Genomic DNA, 24080 nt, shown 5'->3' with positions numbered 1-24080 from the left:
ACAGGTCAAATTCATGCTATACACTTCAAAGTGTTGAATTGCAATTGTAATTTCACATGTAAATCTCAAAATAGAAATCAATAAGCCACCAAGAAAATAATAAGTAAAATTTCACCATAAAAATAAATTAAAAAGAATTATTTTACACTCATTGGAAAGGCATTGCTTGTGTCCTGTTGCCAATTTAACACAAGGAAGCTTGTGTGAACAAAATAAGAACCCTAGGCTGAACAGTTCTGAGGAATCTCTGACAAGTGGAAAGTTTAGCAGTAGTCTAACTAAACATGCTTTGCATCTGAACATACATCTAAATACTCATAAAAACTATTAAGATACTGTTGTGAAAAGCTATACTGCATGTACCAAATCATGAGGAATGCGAACCAGTTCAAGAATTAAATTCAACTATCGATTGCTGTTGATAGAGGCTCCTTAAGTTTTTTGTGGAAGTGAAAAACTGACGCTGAAACAACTCAATGAAAATGACCCAATTGCTCGAAACAAGATGCATTCACACCAAATCACAAGTAAAAGCCTATGAAGAAGTAGTATATTAAGTTCTCTAACACTGAGAAACTTTCCCTCAAGCTGATTCATATTCAATGACATAGAACTGTAGAACAAATATGACAAAACTGCACATTCGCAATTATATTTATTGGAAGCATATAAATGATGTTATCAATATTCAATTGGTCATCAAATTGTTTGATATTTGAAGATTCAATTCAGCACTTATAAGTTCCTGTCAACAAAGTTGCATATCCGTTCTTCCATATAAATACGATCTCTGAGGCGTCGTGGCATGTGCCTCTCATCTGGGAAAATCAATAGCTCGTATTCCTTTCCTGATGCAATAAAGGCATTCACCAGCCTAGCTGTGTGTCTGAAATGCACATTTTCATCAATCATGCCATGAACAAGAAGCAACTTGCCTTTAATCTTAGATACATGATGCATCACAGAACTGTATTCATAACCTGCAGAGTTACTTGCTGGCAATCCCATGTATTTCTCTGTATAGAAAGTGTCATATCCATCCCATGCTGTTACAGGTGCACCGGCAACAGCACACTGGAACATATCAGGGCAGCGGGCCAAGGTCATAGCTGCCATGTAACCCCCATAACTCCAGCCAAAAATACCTATCCTACCAGATTTTGCAAAGCCTTTCTGAATTAGCCAATCCACACCTGTTTCTTGATCTTCAACATCAACGTGTCCCATATTGTACTTCAGTGCACCTTCAAACTTTAGTCCACGCCGTGCACTGCCTCTATTGTCAAGCTGTGGCACAGGGATAACCACAGAATTGGTATGGTATCCCAGAATATGAAGTAACCATTAATGCATAAAAGATCATTCAAAGGAGATTAATGAAACAACAAAATTTAAATGTTTTAATCCCAGTCAGAATATTTGAATATACGCAACCAAGGACATGATAAAAAACGACCAAATTTGCATCATTGTTCAAGATGAAAGTAAAGTAAATTTGGTTGTCAAGATATGGAAGTGTACCACCCATTGGTCACAAAAAAAAACCCTAGGATATATTCACTTATGGGGAGGAAAAGATTGGTTTTAGAATCAGGCATGCAAGAGGGGGGAGAGGTGGAAAGGAAGGTGAGAGGAAGAAGATAAGAAGATTTCTTAAATTATTCATAAACAAAATTGAAAATATGTCAAATGATAGCTAAACAGCAATTAGTCTGGGGTCCATGCTTCTATCTAGTGTTGATTCTTAAGTTCTCAAATAGCATCCACATAGGAAAATTTGTGAAAGCTTTACTGCCTCCTTTAGTCACAATGCATTCTGAATTCACTTTTCAATTAATTAAAACATCATGTAATCAAACAACCCATGGTAAAAACATTATTATCATATCAATGTTACTATACTACTGTAGATGAATATTACGAGTTTAAATTGATGGCTGAAAAGTTAAAGCTCAATCTGCTCACATCTATACCAGGTCCTAAAAAGTCATTTAGCTGTCTCTATGTTTCCACAAATAATTGAAGTTGATACAACTTTCGAATCTGAGTATAACATCGAAATAAATATTTCATAGACATACCCATGAATAGTAAAGATATTCTATGACCTATTCAACAGCACAAATTGTAATATTTCAAATTTGCAACTTAGTTGAAATATTCGCTATCCTCTCTTAGATGTGCTTGGAAGAAAGTCAATCATATTCTAGAAATGAGTTGTTGAAGTGCTGCAAACTAAAGTAGACAGTTGTGTGTATAAGGAAGCAATAAAACTCTATGAGAGCATATTCAAAGAAAAAGGGAAAATCACCCAAGAGAAAACTGATTGTAAGAAAAACTCCAAAAGGATAAGCACTTCTTATCACCAACTCTTCTCAAATTACAAGCTAGGTACCTTCCTGAAGGCTTAAGACAGAAATCATCATTATAACAGTATCCTGGCACTTGCAACTTGCTCACACTTGCACGTTCCTACTGCACTCAACTCCTTATGCATTCAACCAAGAAGAACTACTTAGAAAGAATGGCAAGAATTGCTCCACAATGACCCTAAGGATGTATGATACTTTTAGGTCAAGTTAGGCTAAAACCGAAATGACAGAAACACAAAAGGAGGAAGAGACATTGTTCAGAGCCAATACAATGCCTACTCATTTCTCCAGGAAAAAACTGGGTCCTAGTTGATAGAACTGCTAGGGCACTAATAACTGCCATGACACATGCAAAAATGTCATGACAAATGAAGCTGTCCGCCCTTTCTCATCAAGTTGTTTTCTCACTAACAAGACTGTAGCCTTAATCTCTTTATTTTTGCAGGAATCTACATTATTTGGGTTTGACTAAAATGCGTACAGAACACCTTAGAACCATCTGCAACCTTTGTAGGCCCCTAGACAACTTCTATAACTTCATCCTATTGCCCCAGTTTTCACCTCTACCCGAGTAGTAAAAGTGATTATTTGAGTCTTAGGGAATTCCTAGTTGTGTCTAAGTCTAGGTCTAAACCCCCTTAGGTGGAACAAGTCTCCATCAGATTCTAATTTTCCCCTTCTCCACATTTCATAGCTGGGTGGTTTTCCTTTGTGTCGAAATGATCTCGCGGATAGGTTAGCTCCTAGTCTGATGGAGATTCATGTTGCTCATACAATGACCATTTACAGGTCATATCTGCTTTCAGTCTATCAATTTCTCAATTAAAATAGACGCTTGCGGAAATCTGGAAGTTGTCTTCTCCTCGGTGGGTTTTCAACCCATGAAGACGATTGCCCACGAAGGGTACGAAATGATGCATATGGATCAAAAACAAGAAAATTGTGGGGTACCTTACGGCAGATCCACATTCCCTTTATAATTATTTGCCTCAAAAATGATTAAAGATTCATCACGCCTTTCATAATCGAATTTGACGAAAAACTCAAAATGAACTTGTCCTCGGCAGGTTTTTAAATCATGTGAAAGACAAAGATTTATGGCAGCCCCTCATGAAAATATATCTACAACTCTGAGAAACCCTAATTCTATGATCAAGTGTTCCATTAAAGACATAATGCAGGTAAAATGGAGAAATCATGAGCATATACAGAGCAAATACAATAGAGGAACATCGAAGACCAAGCTGAAAAGTCAATTGAATGAGAGAACATATGCTATTGGCCAGTTGAAAAGTCAGATGCTTACCTGTCATATTGGGTCCCATTCAAACAAAAGTTACATGCATCTCGTTGACCGTCAGATAAAAGATCTACGAAGGTCATTATGTCACTGTGCAAAGATGCTCGATGGTTAATTCATGCGACATAGCGACATGAAGGCACGTGTCTGGTGGGCCATCATTTCTCATAGAGCACTGTCAAAGTCTAGTCACGAGGTTCCATGAGGCAAAACAGTCCGACATCAGACAATAAAGTACTGCCACATATATGCCATGAGGTACATAACTAAAAGGCGGACCCACGATGCAAAGGGAAATTAATGATCGTCAAATCAAGATGAATCTACGTTCGTCGCTATCTCGCTATGTAGAGTTGCTCGACCATTATTCATAGCAACATAGCGATGGATCAACACGTGTCCTGTGGGACCAAATTCAGTTTGTGAGCTGCAAAAGGTAAGTGGGTTCCAGATTGGCGTACTACGATTGGATAGATTCTCTGATAGTAACAACTTATCACCCACTTCTAGTCGGTTCAAGGAAGAATTTTCCTAAATTTTCAGGTGATGGGAAAGTAACTACTGATGAACATATTAAAGCTTTTTTCGCGGCTACTCACATTTTAGGAGTATCTCATGAAGATGTAGCTGTAAGGCTTTTTGTAGAAACTCTGATAGAAAATGCAACGGATTGGTTTTATCAGTTAGATGATGGCTCAGTCACAAGTTGGGACACAATGAGGACGGCCTTTGAAACAAGATTCAAAATGGCTGAAGATGAGCATATCCTACTAACACAACTGACATCTATTAAAAAGCAACCTGCCATTAGTATGAGGGATTTTGTTGCAACTTTTAATAAGATCACTAGTAGGATCCCTACTGTTGATGGATCCCTACTGTTGATAGACCTATTGCTGGCAATCTGAAAACATTCTTCATAAGTGCAATGCCGCCAGATATCAATTATGATTTGAGGAGAGCCCATCCCACAAATTTAGCAGATGCACAAAAGAAGGCAATCGAATTTGAAGATGACTTCATCTCTGTCGAGAAATGGGAAAGAGAACTTCAAACCAAGGGACGTTCTAGCAATACTTCTTCGTCTGATGAAATGATTCAAAAGTTGTCAAACAAATTGGTGGCAGTGAAGAGGCAATTACCTGGATTTAATCACTCTTACCAACGGAATTATCAAAATCCACTAGGAAGGAGTAATGATGGAAAATTCCCGTAGCTTACAGGTTCACAACCGAGGTTGGCAATTGAGGCGGCACCTAAGAAAGGAAATATGTGCGTGCTTCATTTGACAACAAATCGTGATAGTGAAATCTGTCCGGAAACTATTCGTGTGATGCAGTTGGTATCCACTAATGAATTGAATACTGCAACTCCTTGCTCTGAGTTAGATTTGTACTCAAATGGCAACTCTGGAAATTTATTTTTGGAGTATGAGTCGAACTCTAAGCCAAAGGGCGAATGCTATGCAACTATCAACGAAATTTCATACAATGTGTTAACCCGAAGTCAAAAGCTCAAAAATCAATCCTCCAATCATGCTCTTAGAAGTGATCCCACCTCTTCTTCAAATAATATTCACATTGATCAAGGAGCATCGACATCTCAAACAAGTAAGGACAAAAGCCCTTTAGATTTCATCCAATTTTGCAAAGAGTCAAACATTCAAATCTCTCCTATAGATTATTTGAAATCTCATCCCTCTGAGTTGAAAAGATTAGTAGATCATTCTAAAGGAGGTGCTTTGAATTTGAACCATAATGTTACCACTGAGGAAGAAGATGAACCTTTGACATCTAACCTGTTTAATCAAGAAGACTCCACTATCTTAGCGACTTTCTTGGGCAAAAACCTGACCCATTCTACATCTCACTATATATCAACGGATGCAAATTAAGTAATTGCATAATAGATTCAAGTGCATAAAACAATGTGATGCCTTATTCTATAGCTAAAGCCTTGGGCCTCACCCTTACTAAAGTTCAGGGAAGATGTTATTCAATGGATGCTAAACAAGTCCCCTTGGGCAAATCAAAAATGGTGGATATTCCGGCAAGCTATGGCCTACTCTTAGGCAGAAGTTTTTGTAGAGATCTAGGAGGGGAAATAAAGTTAGACTAGTCTCGAGCAGTCATACCCATAGGAAGCAAGAAGGTCAAATTGGAACCTGAAGAAAAGGCAAAATTTACTGTCTTAAAGTCAAATGATCCTAAAGCCCAGATTCTCTATCAAGAACTAGAATTTGGCAATTACATGTTATTTACTGAAAATACTTTGAATGAGCAAGTAATTAGAGACCCAGAAATGAAAATCCTCAATGAAGAAAAAGAATCATCATCTATATGGGCACTGGAGTTCGATGGAAGCTACTCCTCATCAGGATCTGGTGTAGGTGTAGTGTTAATACCTCCTAAAGGAGAACCCAAACCCATGGCTTTCAAATTGGAATTTGGAAACACGAATAACACAGCAGAATATGAAGCCTTGTTACTTGGGACAATAGCTACGAAAGAAAAAGGAATAAAGATCCTAAGGGCTTGAGGTGATGTCGAACTCATCGTGAGATAGATTAAGGGTCAGTACTCTGTAAAGAATCATAAGTTACAGAATTACAGAAACAAAGTCTGGGATAAAATAGAAGGCTTGGATGCATTCGATATCGAGTCGATACCAAGAGAAATGAACACTAGAGCAGATTCACTAGTTGTTTTTGCCTCTTTATTGCTACCATACCCAGAATTCAAAGATAAAAAGTATCAAGTGGAAATTATATATCGAGCCTCTGTCCCCGACAATGCAAAATTCTGGCAAGTCTTTGAAGACAACAAGAGTCTACAATTGTTCTTGGAAAATGACAAAGTTACTGGTAAGCACCAATTCAATGAAGACAATCATGGAGACCATGACCATAAGCAAAAAGATCAAACTAGTGAAGTCCAATTGCGAGGTAATATTACTCCCCCATACTTTGTATCTTTAGAAAAGTTGTTTAATAGGCATGATGCCTACATAAAGAAAAAGAGGACGGAAAAGGATCCACTACTAGAGAATATGAAGGGGTGAATATTGGAGATGTGCAAAGTCCTAAAATGATTGATATTGGAAAGTGTTGCTCGCCTGAACAAAAGTAAACTGCGAGACAACTTTTTGTAGAGTATCAAGATGTATTCGCCTAGAGTTATGAGGATTTGAAAAGCTACAAAGGTGGGAAAGTAAAACATCAGATTCCATTGAAGCCTGATGCAATCTCTTTCCGACAAAAGCAGAGGAATTATAATCCTAAAGTAGCAAATACTATATTTCGAGAAGTAGACAAGATGCTAAAAGCGAGGATCATTTATCCCATCCATCACTCCACCTGGGTAGCTAATATAGTACCAATTAGGAAGAAAAACAAAGAAATAAGAATCTACATAGATTTCAGGATTTTGAACCAGGCATCCTTGAAAGACAATTTAGCTCTTTCCAACATGGATCACCTACTACAAACAGTGGCTGAAGCGGAAATGATGTCCATCCTCGATGGGTTCTCAGGATACAATCAAGTCGAGGTGGAAGAGAAGGACCAACACAAAATGGCTTTCACCATTCCTTGGGGTACGTTCACATATCATAGAATGCCCTTTGGGCTTATCAATGCCAATGCCACATTTCAAAGGTGTATGAGTAAAACTTTTGCTGATCTAAAGGACCGGATTATTGTTTTATACATGGATGATCTCACTGTGTTTTCAAAGAAAAGAAAAAATCACATAGAAGATTTGAAGAAGGTATTGCAAAGATGTCGGGAACATGGAATCTCACTTAATTCCTAAAAAGTTTTTTTCTATGTGACAGAGGGAAAGTTGCTTGGCCATATAGTTTCCCAAGAAGGTATCAGAATCAACCCTTAGCGAGTCAAAGCCATTCGAAGGTTAAGCCTGCCAGTAAACAAAATAGGAGTTAAATCGTTCTTCGGGCAAGTGAATTTCCTCAGAAGGTTCGTACCGGATTTTGCAGAGACTACTAAGAGTATTATGGACATGATGAAAGGAAGCTCAAGTTTTAAATGGAATGAAGCTGGGAAACAAGCCTTCCAGAATATAAAGATTGCTATTGCCAATGCTCTGGTATTATGTCATCCAAACTAAATTGGATTTCATTATTTATTGTTACGCCTCTGAACACACTTTGTCAGCTATCCTTATGCAAGATAACAAAGAAGGGATACAAGCCCCTATTGCCTTCATGAGCATACCTCTGAAAAGTCATGAGTTGAAGTACTCCCAAATTGAAAAACACGCCTTTGCAGTAGTCAAGGCACTAAAGAATTTTAGGTTTTATATCCTACACTCACATTTTGTGGTTAATGTCCCTAATGTAGCAATAAAAAGTGTGTTAACACAACAAGATGTAGGGTGCAATGCTAAAGGGACGTGGATAGCAAAAATGCAAGAGTATGACATCAAAACCAAGCCTACTAATTTAGTGAGAGGTAATGCTTTATGCAAAGCAATTGCAGAGAATAAGATGGCTGAAGAACCAAAGGAATTGGGAGAGAAACAGTTAGTGTTGGCAGTAGGCCTATAAGACTCTTGGTTCAAGAACATTACATATATACTGACATATGGAGAATGTTCTGAAGGCATGACTGCAAGCAAAGAAGAGATCTCAAACTAAAAGCTGCCAAATACGTAATTTGGGATAACAAATTGTTTAAGAAAGCTGCAAATGGTACTATCCTAAAATGTGTAGATAAACAACATGAAAAGTTGTTGAGAACATTTCATGATGAAGCATGCAGTGGACATTTTTCATCTTCGGTCACGACCTTCAAAATATTAAGACACTGCTACTACTGGCCCCGAATGTTTATGGATGCTTACTCCTGGGTGTCAAAATGCAAGAAATGTAAGATGTTCACTGGGAGACCCCAGCTAGTTGCACTGCCCCTTAGACCTGTCATCATTGAAGGTCCTTTCCAACAATGGGGCCTCGATTTCATTGGTCCCATCAATCCAACATCCAGCGCTGGTCACCAGTATGTTATAATTGTGACCGATTACTTCACCAAGTGGGTGGAGGCCAAAGCAAACAAGAAAACTACTTCCGAAGTAGTTTGTGAGTTCATCAAGGAAAACATACTGGTTAGATTTGGTGTCTCCATCAAACTAGTAATGGATAATGTGGCATGCTTCTCTTCAATTGAGATCACCAAGTTTTGTTTCAAGCATGGCATCACAGTCAATTGTTCATCTGACTATTTCCCGCAAGGAAATGGTCAAGCGGAATCTAGTAACAAAAATTTGATGAATATTGTCAAGAAATTGGTGTTTGATAATCAAAAAACTTGGCACAAGAAAATTCATGAAGCACTATGGGAAAATAGGGTGACCCCTAAGAGGGCAATTGGCATCTCTCCTTTCGAATCGATCTACGGAATTGAAGCTAATCTTCCATTACCTCTGGAATTGGCTATGAGCAAACTCAGAATAGTGATTGAAGATGACATCTATAGAGATGGACTAGAGAAGAGGATTTTGTACCTAAGCAAACTCGAAGAGGAAAGAGAAGAAATCGTGGATCACATCACACAACACCAGATGCGCGTGAAGAGCATGTTTGATAAAAGGGCGAGATTGCGGAAGTTCATGGTAGGAGATAGTGTGCTATTGTGGGATAAGCGAAGAGCACCAAAAAGTATGCATAAGAAATTTGATACCCTACAGAAAGGTCCATTCACTATTCATTAGGCATTCGAGAACAACTCGTTTAAATTGGCATATCTGGATGGCAAAGTGATACCCCTGACATTCAATGGCCAGGATTTGAAGCCTTATCAAATTTAAAACAAGTAACACCCGTATTGTACTATAGTTACGTTTAGTTCCCTTTCTTGTTTTCCTAGTTAGGTTTCCCTTGTTTCCCTCGTTCCCTTGTGTTATCTTGCTTTTGTTTTGTTGTGTAGCCACCTTTTAATTTTGCGAAACCAAAGATTTCGGATTCCTTGCTTCGGTATGGCCTACCCAAGTCCCCAGACAAAGCCAATTGTTGCCCCACTTTTCACCTCTACCCGAGTAGTAAAAGTGATTATTTGAGTCTTAGGAAATTCCTAGTTGTGTCTGAGTCTAGGTCTAAACCCCCTTAGGTGGAACGAGTCTCCATTGGATTTCTCATTTTCCCCTTCTCAACATTTCATAGCCGGGTGGTTTTCCTTTGTGTCGAAATGATCTCGCGGGTAGGTTAGCTCCTGGTCTGATGGAGATTTATGTTGCTCATACAATGATCATTCATAGGTCATATCTACTTTCAGTCTATCACTTTCTTAATTAAAATAGAAGCTTGCAGAAATCTGGAAGTCGTCTTCTCCTCGACAGGTTTTCAACCCATGACGATTTCCCGCGAAGGGTACCAAATGATGCATATGAATCAAAAACAAGAAAATTGTAGGGTACCTTACAGCAGATCCACGTTCCCATTATAATTGTTTGCCTCAGAAATGATTAAAGATTCGTCACAACTTTCATAATCAAATCTAGCGGAAAAATTAGAATGAACTTCTCCTCGGCGAGTTTTCAAATCATGTGAAAGACAGATTTATGGCAGCCCCTCATGAAAATATTTCTACAACTCTTTGAGAAACCCTAATCTTGTGATCAAATGTTCCATTAAAGACATAATGCAAGTAGAACGAAGAAATCATGAGCATATATAGAGCAAATATAGTAGAGGAACATCGAAGACCAAGCTGAAAAGTCAATTGAATGAGAGAATGTATGCTATTGGCCAATTGAAAAGTCAGATGCTTACCTGTCATATTGGGTCTCGTTCAAACAAAAGTTTAATGCATCTCACTGACCGTCAGATCACAGAAGATCTACAAAGGTCGTTATGTCGCCATGCGAAGATGCTCGATAGTTAATTCATGTGACATAGTGACATGAAGGCATGTGTCTGGTGGGCCACCATTTCTCACAAAGCGCCGTCAGAGTCTAGTCACGAGGTGCCATGAGGCAAAATAATCCGACATCTGACAATAAAGTACTGCCACGAGGTACATAATTGAAAGGCGGACCCATGATGCAAAGGGAAATTAATGAGTGTCAAATCAAGATGATTCTACATTCGTCACTATCTCACTATGTAGAGTTGCTCGACCGTTATTCATAGCGACGTAGCGATGGATCAACACATATCCTGTGGAGCCAAATTCAATTTGTGAGCTGCACAAGGTAAGAAACATGGGGCCAAATTCAATTTGTAAGCTGCAAGAGGTAAGTGGGTTCCGAATTGGCGTACTACGATTGGATAGATTCTTTGACAGTGACAGAGGTGGGTCAATTTTGCAAGCACCGTCAGATCTTTAAAAATTAACGCTTCTCGCTATGTTGCTATGGAAAGATGCGTAGAAGTTAGTCTTAGCGACAAAGCAACCAGAGGGACCCATGGTAGAAGTTATAAATGAAAGTCATAATGTTTAAATCGCAATCGTTAATTTGAGATCGACGACCAGAATTTGAAAATGTAGTGACCATTGTAGCATGAAATATATGTATTTGGCGAGAAACAACAAAAGATGACGAAAACAATGTTATCACAAGGTTTTCTGAAGACTGCAAGAAGCTGAACAGTCATGGAGTGTTTTCCAGAACATCTCTGATTCATAATCATCAATAGAAGAGATAGCACATGCTCATATGGCTGATATAAATTCAATATTTTCATGTTTTATTCTTTATTATATGACTGTTGCTCTACCAGAATTTAGAAATGATAACAATAGACTAAAAATGTAACCTCATTTGATAATACAAAGGTCAGCTAATTTTTGGTGTAGATTACTTGATGTTGCAGAGCCAATTGAATGGTATTTTGTGTCACTTATTTTCTGTTCCATTCTCTTAAATGTTAATTTTATGTTTTCTCTTTTGTCTGAATTAAAACAAGGAACAAACAGAGTTTCATTCCGCTGTTTTGAAGCAGTGAACTGAATATGATAAGTATTGTCACCATAGGTTCAAGAGAAATCTCTTAGGTGTTTTTTTTCAACTAAACCCTTCTTTCTCTATAATTAGTTTCTTGCTGAATCACTTTAGTTTTAGTTAGTTTGTACTTTTGAATTGATAAGCCTTATGAGTTAATAAGATGTGTGAGTTCATAACTTAATTTAATCTTCTAAAACGTTTTCTTGCTTGAGTTAGATCCTGTTTAGGCCAGGCTCGGTTCACCTCTCTTGTTCTCAAGTTAATAACATACCTCATTTTAGATTTAGAAACAAACACGATTCATTGCAAATCTGCAATAGGGAGCTGTAGCTAATAATTTAGAGGAAAGTTAGTCTTTTTTAGAAGCAATTTTCCAACTGTTGTAACCAGATATTGTTCACAAATTTAGGTATATAAGAGTTGAATCAAAAAGAACAATCTCTTTACCAACACATCCTTAACCAGGAACAATTGAATTAAGAGCAGCTTAGAATGCTTCAACTGACATATTTTGGTGATCAAACTTGTAGGCTCCCAAATCCCTAAAGATAAGTTGTTTCAGAGTGTCATGGGTATCAAACACAAAGCAAAAAACTTCTAACTAATGCTTGGCAAGGAGAACGATGGACCAATTTGCTAAAGTGGGTAATGGTTTCATCAGCTTTAAATCATTAGTATTAAGTTTCAGAGTTTGGTATACTTTCATGTTTATTAATTATTAACTTAAATCTACAAATCTGAGACAATACATGAATGGCAGTACTGCATGTGTCTAACCTTAAGAATTTGTGCGAAGGGTCCTCACACTTGCTCACTGCTGTTGATGTTTCATAAACAACTATTGCTCCCTTCCTACCTTCTGAATCCCATTCACTCTTACCTTGAGAAACATAATCAAATTTCATAATCCTAAGAATCTTCATATAAAAGTGGGGGCAACCCAATTCTAGCCTAAGCCAACAACACCAATGAGGAAAGAAGTCAAAGAACCTACCTAACAGTTTCTATAGTCTGAGACCTTTGGCCAAATTGTAAAAAGGTAGACAGCTAGGACACCTCCACAAATCTTGATGTCCACATTTGTTTTCTACTGTTCTTTCGTAGACTAGGAGCTTTGACCTTCTTCGAGACCAATTCCACATTTATCATTTGGTGATCTTTATTAGAATATTATAATGTTTCTTTAATGGTCATCTTAGTCTTTACTTTATTAGGTAGTTTCTATTTCTATCTTTAGTTCACAATTGTTTCTTTTAGAAACATCATCTTTGTAAATCTATATAAGGAGCTTTCATCTCCTTTGTTTCATACAACTACAACATCGATTGGCCATAACATGGTATCAGAGCAGGTCGATGGAATTTCATAAAATTTGGCGGATTTTTTAAGGAAAATTCGAGCCTCTTTTGATCTAGAATTATTTCTAGAAATTCACTTTTTGATTTTTAGAAATAATAAATCGTTAGAGGTATTTTATGAAACTTTTGTAGTTCGTCTTCAAGGATTTTTGCTAGAAATCACAAGCCTAGTTAAGAGTTTTGATTCCGCAATTTCTTGATTGCAGAAATACAGGTCGCAAAACACGAGACTTCACGAGGTTGCATGGGATTCCTTTGTGGGTTTATGATTTTTTCCTCAAAAATTGTATGATGGTTTATAATTTTTCTTCACAATTATCCATTGGGTTTAACCGTTTTTCCTCAAAAACAAAGCTTTGTATTCTCTTATTCGTGTCTCAGGTTTTGTTTCGTTTTGATTGATATTTTCACCCCAAAAATCACATTGGGTTTTGATCAATTTCACACCTCAAAAATTGTATTGAGTTTTCGTCAATTTTTCTCCTAAAAATTGTGGATTTTTGTAGTCTATTTTGGGGCATCATGCTCATCTACAAAGTTTGGAGGGTTTACCAATTTTTTCTCAAAATCATGCTAGTTGTTCTCAATGTTTGTCTCTATCTCTAGGGAAGAGCACCTCACTTATCCAACATCAAGTTACATATTTTATGATGATTTTTGGTTGGATGTTTTGCCGAGTTTGGGAGGGTTAGTGGCAAACTCATCTCAATGGCAGGCTCTTGTCTCCTGTTGCAAAGCATTCTGAAGAAGGGGACACCCTTCTCTATTCTTTTATTGATGAATTATAGCTTCTTGGTCATTTACATTTTGCAGATCCAAGGAGGGTCTCAACAGTAGCAAAATGTTTTGAAGAATTCATGACCAAAAGACAATAGTTGGACAATGACCATTAAAGGAGGGCATTAGAATATTATAATGTTTCTTTAATGGTCATCTTAGTTAGCCTTTAGTTTATTAGGTAGTTTATATTTCTGTCTTTTGTTCGTGATTGTTTCTTTTAGAAACATCTTCTTTGTAAATCTGTATAAGGAGCTTTCATCTCCTTTGTTTAATACAACTACAAAAACATCGATTTACCATAACAATCTTTGTGTACCTTATCCAAGGACATGAGAATTTTCTGATTTGTCTTCTAATGATTCCACCGTGTCAAAAACTTATTCATCTTTCTAAGTAACACAATTTCAGTTTCAAATCTTTCAGTCTTCTTCCTTCAGCTTAAGCTGTTTTCTAATGTCTTCCACTGTTTCCTTTGCATCTTCAACTTAAATCTTCATATCATCTATCACTTTTTCTGCTTCTCTGCGATCTCTTGGTATTTGTCACATTCTCTTCTTGTAGCAGCAACTTCAAGCTTTGATTTTTCTTTGTAAGTTTCTTGATTTCATCTAAAGCACTTATTAGCTCCTCTTCAAGATTTATTTCTTCATAAGTGGAATCTTCATGTACTTCTTCCATGGCCCTGAACAATATTTGTTCAATTAAGGATTCTTCATATGTTTTAAGTTTCTCCAAAATCTATTAAGCTGTGTTAGGATGCATGACTTTCACAAGTTTTATCTCTGACCAGTCACATAAGATTGCCTTCATGGCTTTTGCATTATTTTCAAAATCCTTCTTCCCATCAGCACCCTTGGAGGAGTTCAAGGAATTGTACAATACTATAACCAGTCTTCATCCCAAATATTAAAACCAATAGACATTAGATATGTACCTGTTCAACACTCCAAAATGCATAGTTGGAGACATCAATAAAGGAGCTCTATTCATAGCAAGACCTTCACAAGAACCCATGTGTGCAACTAGGAACAATCTCCAAGCATTAAAGCTCTATTTCCAAATGCACCCCGCTTTGATACCAATTAAAGAGCACACAAAAAATACTGAGAGGAGGGGGGATGAATCAGTATTTCAAAACTTTCAACAGCATGAAACCACATAAAACATAATGAGAGCAACAATAAAGATGCATATACCAGATTTCCCAAGGAAAATCCTCTCGGGTAAAAAACCAAAGTAATAGGTTTTATTAACATATATGGGCACCAACCCATATTACAAAAGTTAGGACCAACTCATAGAGAGCGCCAACCCTCTTTGAAGCAATCAACTCCAGTCAGCTAAGCCACCAACCCCAAATACCTATGTTACCAAATTCTTCCCTGTCAACCCCAAAGTCTCATCTGGTTCTTGTAAAAGTCTTGTCCTTGTCATATTCTCACAAAAGTCTGCCCAAATTTGGTCAGATGATCCTAACACAAATTTTGCCATTTTTAACCCAAATTTCAAAATTTGCAAATCTGCGGTAGGACCCAGGTCGAATTTGGCCAAAAAATGGATTTTTTTTTTACTTTTTTAAAGTTTTTCTATGTCTATTTTAGGCAATCCAACCCTTCAACTCTATAATAGACCACTAAAAAGACCAAAAAGGTAAAACATATGTCATTTGTGCTAAAATATTTTAATATGTATGGTAGTGTATTTTTCTATGTTGCTTTACTATTAGCATAGTGATGTATGAGCTTATTTGTTTCTGCATACATCTTTATATATATATTTTAACCCACCTTAAAAAATTTGAGTGAATTTCAAACCCAAATCTCAAACCTGCATCCGAACTAGGAACTTAGCAAAATACACTAAGATCATGAATTATTTTTCACATCAATCTCTACTTTGTCTTCACCCAGCTCCTTCAATTTTACCAACCAAAAACAATTCAACCTCATATGGCTCAGCAAGGAGATACAAAGTAGAGCCAGGAGATACGAAGTATCACTAATATCTTTAAAAACTCTATTTTCAAATTCACTTTGAACATACTGCATAAATTATGTATGTGGCATCAAAAAGAAACAAATATCTTCTCATACATCCACAACCAGCTTCTCAAATAAAATGAAATATATACTGTCCGACTACAAAGGTTTAAAAACAATCTTACTTGCACTCAAGAACTAATAAAGTATCCGCATATTTTTCATCCACCATACTCAACCAGAATATCATCTATTTCGAAACATACTACAATTCAAAATATTCCTCCCAGTCACAGCCAAAGAAGTCATCACACACTATCAAAATAAATCTGCAGCTAGTTATATTATCTATTAGACCCCACAGTTTCTTCACAAAAATGATTCACACTGCACAGCCAAGAATAGTCATCGCTGTATTCTAAAACCCCATCCGCAGCATACATTCACTCTTTCATAAAGATAGCTCCTATCTTTAAAACTCGATTGCTAATAAAAGTGCCTTCTGAACTCGGACTCTTACTCAACTCAAAACATCCAAGAATCATTACTTGATACCTCACCCACTATCATGCATTGACTCAATAACACACTCACAAGAAATGCTCTGGTCAGGAATAATACTTCACAGAAATAATGCACTGCTCTGTTTATTTTAGAATTACAAAAACAGCTCATTAGTATTGCCGTCCAGCAGACCAATTTATAGAGTGCTTGATTTTCAAACCAGTCATAAAGAATAATAAATGCAGCACATGCAAAGCACACAGCTGAGAAACTCTTCGCAATAGAAACTATAGCAGAGATATTGAAACTTGTCTACTCACCTTATCCTTGTCTTGCAAATCTCCCATTAGTACACACGTCTCATCCAAAAACATGCCCAGCCTTTGCAAGAATAGTCAACACCCCTTATTAGTTGACTTTTATCATATTAAAATCCATTTACCTGAAATTGGCCAGATCATAAAGAAACTTGTCTGATTTGCTGACTCGGCATTATTTTAATTGTTGTTGTCTACTTGTTGCTCTCAATTTCATCACTGCTCTTGTTTCTTGAAATCTCTTATCAAAGAAGTCAACCCTTAGATTATTAATATGCTGACATTTAATCTGACAAGTGGACAAACTAGCAGCTGATGTAGACCCACAGATAGCTTAAGCACGTCAAGCGGCTCAATCCATTCTTTGAAATTTAAACGACCTTGATCATCAACCTTTGACATCAATGACATATTCAAAAAACAGTAAATTAAAAGATCAAAATGATCAAATATGTCTCAAGTCTAAAGGCGCATCATAAGCTACTCAAACCGACTAGAAATTTATTCATGTGCTCAAGAATTGAGTCAAGTTACAAAGCTACAAATGCAAAAAAGTTATGAGATAAAAACAATATTTCAAAGACCACCAACAGCAGATTGCATAAGCAATTCATATATCAATACCTCCATAAGAGTGATTTGATATATCAAACAATATGATTATGAGATGGCTATGATATGTCTAAATCCATCAAACAAACTTAATGACAATGTAACCATAATCACTGCCCAAAAGGAAGACGCTAAAGATAATTAACTAATCATTAGTTCCGTGTAAATATTAGAGTGGGGTTGTCGTTGCACCAAAAGTCCGATCTATTAATCCCTGATACAACCACTCAACTTATCATGCACAGGAGGCAATGAAGCCCTTGTCACGAATCCTAAGGGGAGCCCCGTAATGTCCTTCTCTAAGCTCGCAAATAAAGAGGAGAATTTATAATAATAATAATAATTTAATCCTTTCTTAGCATTTAATAAATGAACAGAACAATGTATAAGTTTTGCGCTGCTATTAAGCTTTTCTACATTATAAACATAAATATACATGAAAAGAAAGGAAGTGAGTTCATAAAACACAAGACAAGGAGGGGATTAGGGAGCGTAACACCTGATCTACGTGAGAGAGAAGCCAAGAAATGCACTACCATTAACCAATTGGGGATATAAGGTTGCTGAAGCGTTCATTAAAGGATATTATTTTTTTATGCTATGACAGGAAGGAAAAATTGAAGGAAACAAATCTGTCAGGTTGCGGTGCAGGCCTGAAATGACCTCTGTGAAGAACAGAGCTCACCAAAAATAGTCTTTCGATACCTACAGGTATCCAGAGGCTTTAGAAAGAGAAAGGCAGAATTGTGCAGGAAAGGATATTTGAGACAAGTATTTGGCCCGACATCTGAGCATTCAGAGTCTCGCCAAAGAATCCAATCTATCTTCAGTAACCAAGTTGCTCAGGGTAAATAACATACGGAAGTCTAAGCCATCTCCATATGTTATTTTTGAGGAAAGGTTGAACTGTTCAAGTAAATCACACTAGCGGGGTTGGTCGATATTAGCACCCAAGAGAAGGGACAGCAACCATGAGCAAACGTCCATACAGGAAACCATAGAGTACAGTCGACACCAGTTAGGAAGCTACAACCTTACCACAGGACCAACAGACGTGAGCTTTGGAGCTGAAGTTCTCAACCGAGTAATATAGAGGCAGTCACAGAATTGGTTTGGGAGTTAGTTGGAAATTCCAAGACCAATCACTTAACCCAGAACACATTCACAGAAAATGGAGAGCAACTGAGACCAACAGCCTTGACCACGATGCGTTGAGTCTCTCAACCAAGGACATGCTGAAGGGCAGCACCAGTCTGAAGGGCATAGTAATAATCCAGAGTCGATAAGGTGTTGCCAGAAACTGTGGTCAACTCCCAGTCCGATCAGGATAGCAGCAACAGGAGCTCACAGGTGAAGGGGAGAGGAAGCCTACAGCAAAGAACAGGATCATTGGCAGAATGCAACAAGGTTCTTTTCGAATAGTACCCTTGTGATTGGTGTTGAATGTTATTGATTTAATATTCATAACTCTACGACTGTGGAAGTAGATTCCCCCTGAACATACATATATATTTACTGTTTTTTGAGCTGTATTCGACAGTAAAATTGTTTTGATAAGTATGCACAACTGTTATCATTAAACACTTGGAATTTGTTATTAGAAGAGGTATTTTGAAATAAGTTTCTGGGGGGTAGTTTATTATAAGCGCTGAATAATTTGCCAACAATCTCCCCTTCAATGTTACCCAAGGGTTTGAGGATTCATACCTGTGACCAAGCCTTGATACCACTTGTTAGAGTGGGGTTGTCGTTGCACCAAAAGACCAATCTATTAGTACCCAATACAACTACTCAACTTATAGTACACAAGAGGCGGTTAAGCCCTTGTCGCAAATCCCGAGGGGAGCACCGAATATTTTGCCAGCAGTAATGTCCCCGAGTAAGTTCAATTAAATATATAAATATAGCTATGCTGATTGTATTTGAGTTAGCTTAATTTAGAAGAGCAATTACAAGTAAATCATTTAATAGACTATATTTTAAGTTAAGCAGATCATGTTATTCCAGTTATTGCTCCCATCTAGAAGAATGAGGAGATGAGAAAAATCAAGATTAGTAACCAAACACTTCAAGGAACTCTAGAAGACAGCAAAAGAAATGATGAGATTAAGGAATTGGACAACATAGATGAGACCTATGACTTGAATCATTGTCTAGACAAATCAGATAATGGAAGTTTGGGAAGAGATAGGTTCGGTTTTGGAACAAAGGATAACTTTCAGCTTATTAATAATCACTTGTTTGAGGTTGAAGCTAATGTGACCTATGATAATCCATTTTTGAGAGTTGGATAAAGAAGCCACTTTGGAATCATGTTACAAGATTAACAAAATGATCATAAAACCTAAAACACCAATACATTTCCTATCAATTAAGTGTGGAAACAAGCTTGGAGTAGTGACAAACCAAAATGATGCTATCACCAATCACTCGGCAATCAAATTACAAGATATTATAGTTCAGGTCAGGTCAATGAAGAGGATTACTTTTGATCAAAAATCACAAGTTGAATGTTTAGGCTTGGTTGAAAGAAGGACGACACTTCAAATATATCAATACCTATGTCCAAGTGGTTGCCGAACCAGAACCATAGCTAGCTTTATGGAAGTTAATTGTGAGAGATCTACAAATACCATTCAGATTTTTGCCTCCACCATGGTGAATAGTAATTCCTACCAGCATTCTAGGATATTGCTATACAATCCTTCCAATAAATCGTGATGGCTGCAATAGATTGGAAAACATAGAATTTTCTTCTTGACAGCTTGAGAGAATATTGTTTGAGCAATTCTCTTTTTCCATAAATCAGAACTAATTCTTTGGGTTTAGACAATGAACACTTCTTAAGGTTCCAAAAGAGGCAGTGACAGTTTGGGTATGAGAATCAGATTCGTGAAATCAAAGTGTCCTGGTTCTTTTCTAAAACTAACTTGGAACGCTGGAATCATTTGAAAATCAATAGTCATTGAGCCTGTGATGATTTTGGAAAGTTATAGTGTTAAAGTTAGAGATTGTCCAATTATGTATTTCAAAGGAGTTCACGCAACATTGGATTGTTCTTCCTACTGGTGGTTTTCAAGAGATCATTTTCACTAGTGTCCAAGAGGACTACATTATGAGCAAATAGTGCTAGACACCTTCAGACCCTAGGATTTGTATGACAGGTAGATTACATAAATTGCTTCGTAGTATGGCAGATATTGACAGACTTTGTGAGTTCAATGACAACAACCAGAAGCAACGAATGCATTAGAGCATCTGACAGACTCATTTGGGACCCTGGTATCAACATGACTGTTCAAGGTTGCTTGTAGGTAGTAACTGTAGGAAAGGGAGACTGAAATGACCCTTGCACTTAAAGTATGAAACAATATTTAGAAAATATCATATTAGATGAATATAAGTGAAAAGACTTGCTCAAGGACAAAAGAAGCCATTCAATTAAGGAATCAATAATATTATGTTTAAGCAGTTTTTAACTAAATGATGAGCAATCCATTCTTGGATACGATTTGTAGAAGGCATGGTTACAAGGAGTTAAGTTTGTCAATAAATGAATAAAAGATAAACATTACCAATGAGAGAGATTAGGGCAAGCAAAAAGATATAATTTTTGAAGGACATCCCATTTAAGACATATAACTTTTAATACCATGTCCATCAAATAGATACTAAGGGGAGAAGTTGTGGATTCATCAAAAGATATGACAGATTTTGTTATTTGACTATTGGAACTTAGAATGGAAGTACCCATAAGAAGACTTTGAACAGCCAGAAGAGGATGGTGTACCATCCACCATTCACTAGGCCAGGGATGCACACACTTAGAGTCTAATAATCAGTCAAGGCATGATTATAAAGAAAATATTTAGAAAGAGCAATTAGAAATAAAAACCGTATCGCTTTCATATGCAATCAGATCCCTAATTACTCAACATGGAATTATAAGCATACAAATTTGGAAAAAATTATCATACATTTTGCTCTATCCATTCCTACATAACAGCAGACCAGTTATCTCATATACAAGTAAACATCTTTTCTGATCAGTGACAAATATATTTGCATTGAGGAAATCCTATCCTTGGATAACCAAAGATATACCAGATTTATATTTTTATTCAACGTCCTTTCTTGGAGCAAGACTCCAGAACTCCTATCAGATCCTTTACTACTCAAACGCATGATTATTAAGACAGTATTCAGGAAGAATAAACAGACTAATACAACGATCATAACCTATTTCTTCACACAAAAAGTCAGCTACAGATCAGGAATTCAGTCTATCTTATTATGTTTGTAAGGAATTCACCTAGCACATTCAAAATACCAAATAGCCCTTAGCAGACTTGTTGCATCAGATCTTCTTTATATCCTAAATTAATCATTCTTGCATAAAGGAAATTACATTGCATTTGATGCATGCATTTATCATTGCTCATTGACAAGTATCTAGTTAATCTCATTAAATTTATACATGAATTTCCTAAAGGATCATGGAATCATATATGTCAATCTCTCAATTATATAATCCCAATCAAGACCTTAAAACATTAATCACAATCAGCCCTTTGTGCAAACAAGTTGACGGCATAACCTATCCAATAATAGGCAAAAATCCTAAAAGAACCCACAAGGGTTATTACATGCAGCCACATCATCTTGTTAATCAAAGGACCAGGTCAAGTGTTTTTTTATCTAACATTTTACTAAATTCCATGAATAAGTTCATGATACATTATTTAGCACTCAAGCTAATTACAAAGAGCTTCATGGTTAGCATCAAGTCCTTCCACGGCTTTAGATTGATTATAAATTTATAACTACTTTTAGCTAAAAAATAAATTTTATTGTTAAACCTATTTTAATATATACTTTGTATCATTTTACAGCAATTTGGGTAATACGCTTTTAAGGACAAATCTTCTTTCTCATATTTGTGTATGTGACATAGTGAAGATAACCAAATTTCATGAGCCACCACATTTAGAGGAAGCTGTAATGTCTCCCTTTTGTGGCCTTTTCAGCACCTTTAGAAACTCCAACTCTCTTGGACAGTGGCAACCTTTCCAGAATAAATTTTCTGCAATGGTAGCATATTCAAGAAATAAAGGCAAGTCTCATTGCACTTTCTGAATGTAGTTTAGATCTACATTATGGGAGCATTCCATATTCCTTGAATAAATTTGTTGCTTTTAGAAAGCACCGATCTTCAATAAAATTGATTTCCAACGAGTTTAAGGTTGTTTCATTGTTGGAGCTCATAATTGAGTCACTTTAGTATTTTCTGCAGCTTGGTGGTTGTGCAGAAATATAATTGATTTTAATTATGAAGTGGCTCTTATGGTTAAAAGTAAATTAAAATAAAGTCACTTTATAAATGAACATATGACCCTTCTAGAAAGTTATTAAATGATGGGAAAAAAAACTTCTGGAAAGCTCCCCAATAAAGATTTTAAAAGAAAGAAAACAAAAGGAGGTCGGGAGGAGTCATAAGAAAACAAAAGGAGGTCGGGAGGAGTCATTTCCATTATTCTGGATAATTCTTGGCATTTTGGTATTTTCTTGAAACCTCATTTCAAGATTGTTTTACTACCAAAAAAACAGATAACACTACATCAGATAATGTAAGTAAATCCAACCACAATTAATACTTTGTCAATTGGAAATTAATTAAAATGGATAGTGATACTGACCCTCCAAACCAAGATGCCCTTGCTGCATAGGTATTGTGCTCTCATATCAACAGTGTTCACCCATGAGTTGTAAACAGTCTGAACATGTGGACCCCCATACACATGTACTAAAGTCTTGTAAGGTGGAGGCCCAAACAGTTCAACAGATGGTCTGTATATTGCTCCATATAAAAGAGTACCATCACTTGCTGTTAGCTGAACTATCTCTGGAGCTAAAGTTATTAATCTTTGAATGCGAGGTGTTGGAGATGGTTGCTCATATATGGGTAATAACAACTTACCATCTTGTAAGGAACGCAGTGTGACCTTTGGTAAGGATTTCAAAGAATCATGGATATCTACAAACCTCTGCATCTGATGATCCAAGACCACTGAATGTCTCCCTTCCTCCTGTGTCAACCTTTTTGGCTTTTGAAGTGGGTGGTCAAAATTAGGAAAGAGCAATGTACTGTACAAATGAGTCTCTAGAGGATTATCTAGCGTCCCAGTAAAATAAACAACACCATTAATCTCATCTACTCCAGCAACCTGTTCAACCATCCACTCACCCTCAGTAATGGCACCTAAGCAATAACCTTTCCCATCATAAACATACAAATGCTTGAATCCAGATCTCTCACTAGCCCATATAAAGCCTCCTGCCAAACGATCCAGACCCTTATGCAAAGGTGTAAAACAGTCATTCAAGTTTACCCAGATGTCATTCTCTTCTATCAAAAGAGTTTCCCGCATCCCAGTCTTTACATCAAATTTTAGAAGCTTCAACTTAGAGTGTACCCTATTCAAAACTTGTGCAGTCAGTACATTACCCTGCATCCATGCAACCCTAGCTAAGTATTCTTCCTCCAAATCATCTTTGTTCAATCCACAGGACAAATCCATCCAAGAAATGTCACCACCAGTTGCTGGAACAACACCAAGGCACACTTCCACATTTGCATGACCAGCAAAGGGGTAAGCATGGTCTTCCTCCGCTTCTCTACCAACAGTTGCTTTACCTTGATGCATGATCCTATAAAAAGGTATTTCAGAAGCATCAACCTGTGCAAATGCAATATATTTACTATCTGGTGACCACCAGAAACCATTTCTTCTCTCCATCTCTTCCTGTGGCATAGACAACAAGATTGGTGGAGCGCCAAAAGGCACAAGAACTCGCAGTTATCAAAGTAAAACAGGCATAAAATTAAGATAATAACAT

At 36.9% G+C, this 24080-nt stretch overlaps 1 protein-coding gene across 1 annotated transcript in view; it reads right to left on the bottom strand.

Annotated features, from left to right (window-relative positions):
- Positions 1-577: 577 nt before the first annotated feature.
- Positions 578-24080, bottom strand: part of LOC149573124 (uncharacterized) — an 81450-nt gene continuing 57947 nt past the window's right edge. The window contains exons 4-5 of the mRNA XM_089814303.1: positions 22880-23986; positions 578-1287 (exon numbers count right to left, since the gene is read on the bottom strand). Coding sequence (XP_089670429.1) covers positions 736-1287; positions 22880-23986 — 1659 coding nt within the window. The 3' untranslated portion in view covers positions 578-735. The remainder of the gene's footprint in view (positions 1288-22879; positions 23987-24080) is intronic.

This window comes from Cupressus sempervirens, chromosome 2 (genome assembly GCF_028749045.1).
Source record: "Cupressus sempervirens isolate cs-2001-9-10 chromosome 2, ASM2874904v1, whole genome shotgun sequence".
NCBI classification, from domain to species: domain Eukaryota; kingdom Viridiplantae; phylum Streptophyta; class Pinopsida; order Cupressales; family Cupressaceae; genus Cupressus; species Cupressus sempervirens.
Note: the sequence above shows the minus strand (reverse complement) of the source record. Positions and strands in the feature narration are given on the sequence as shown.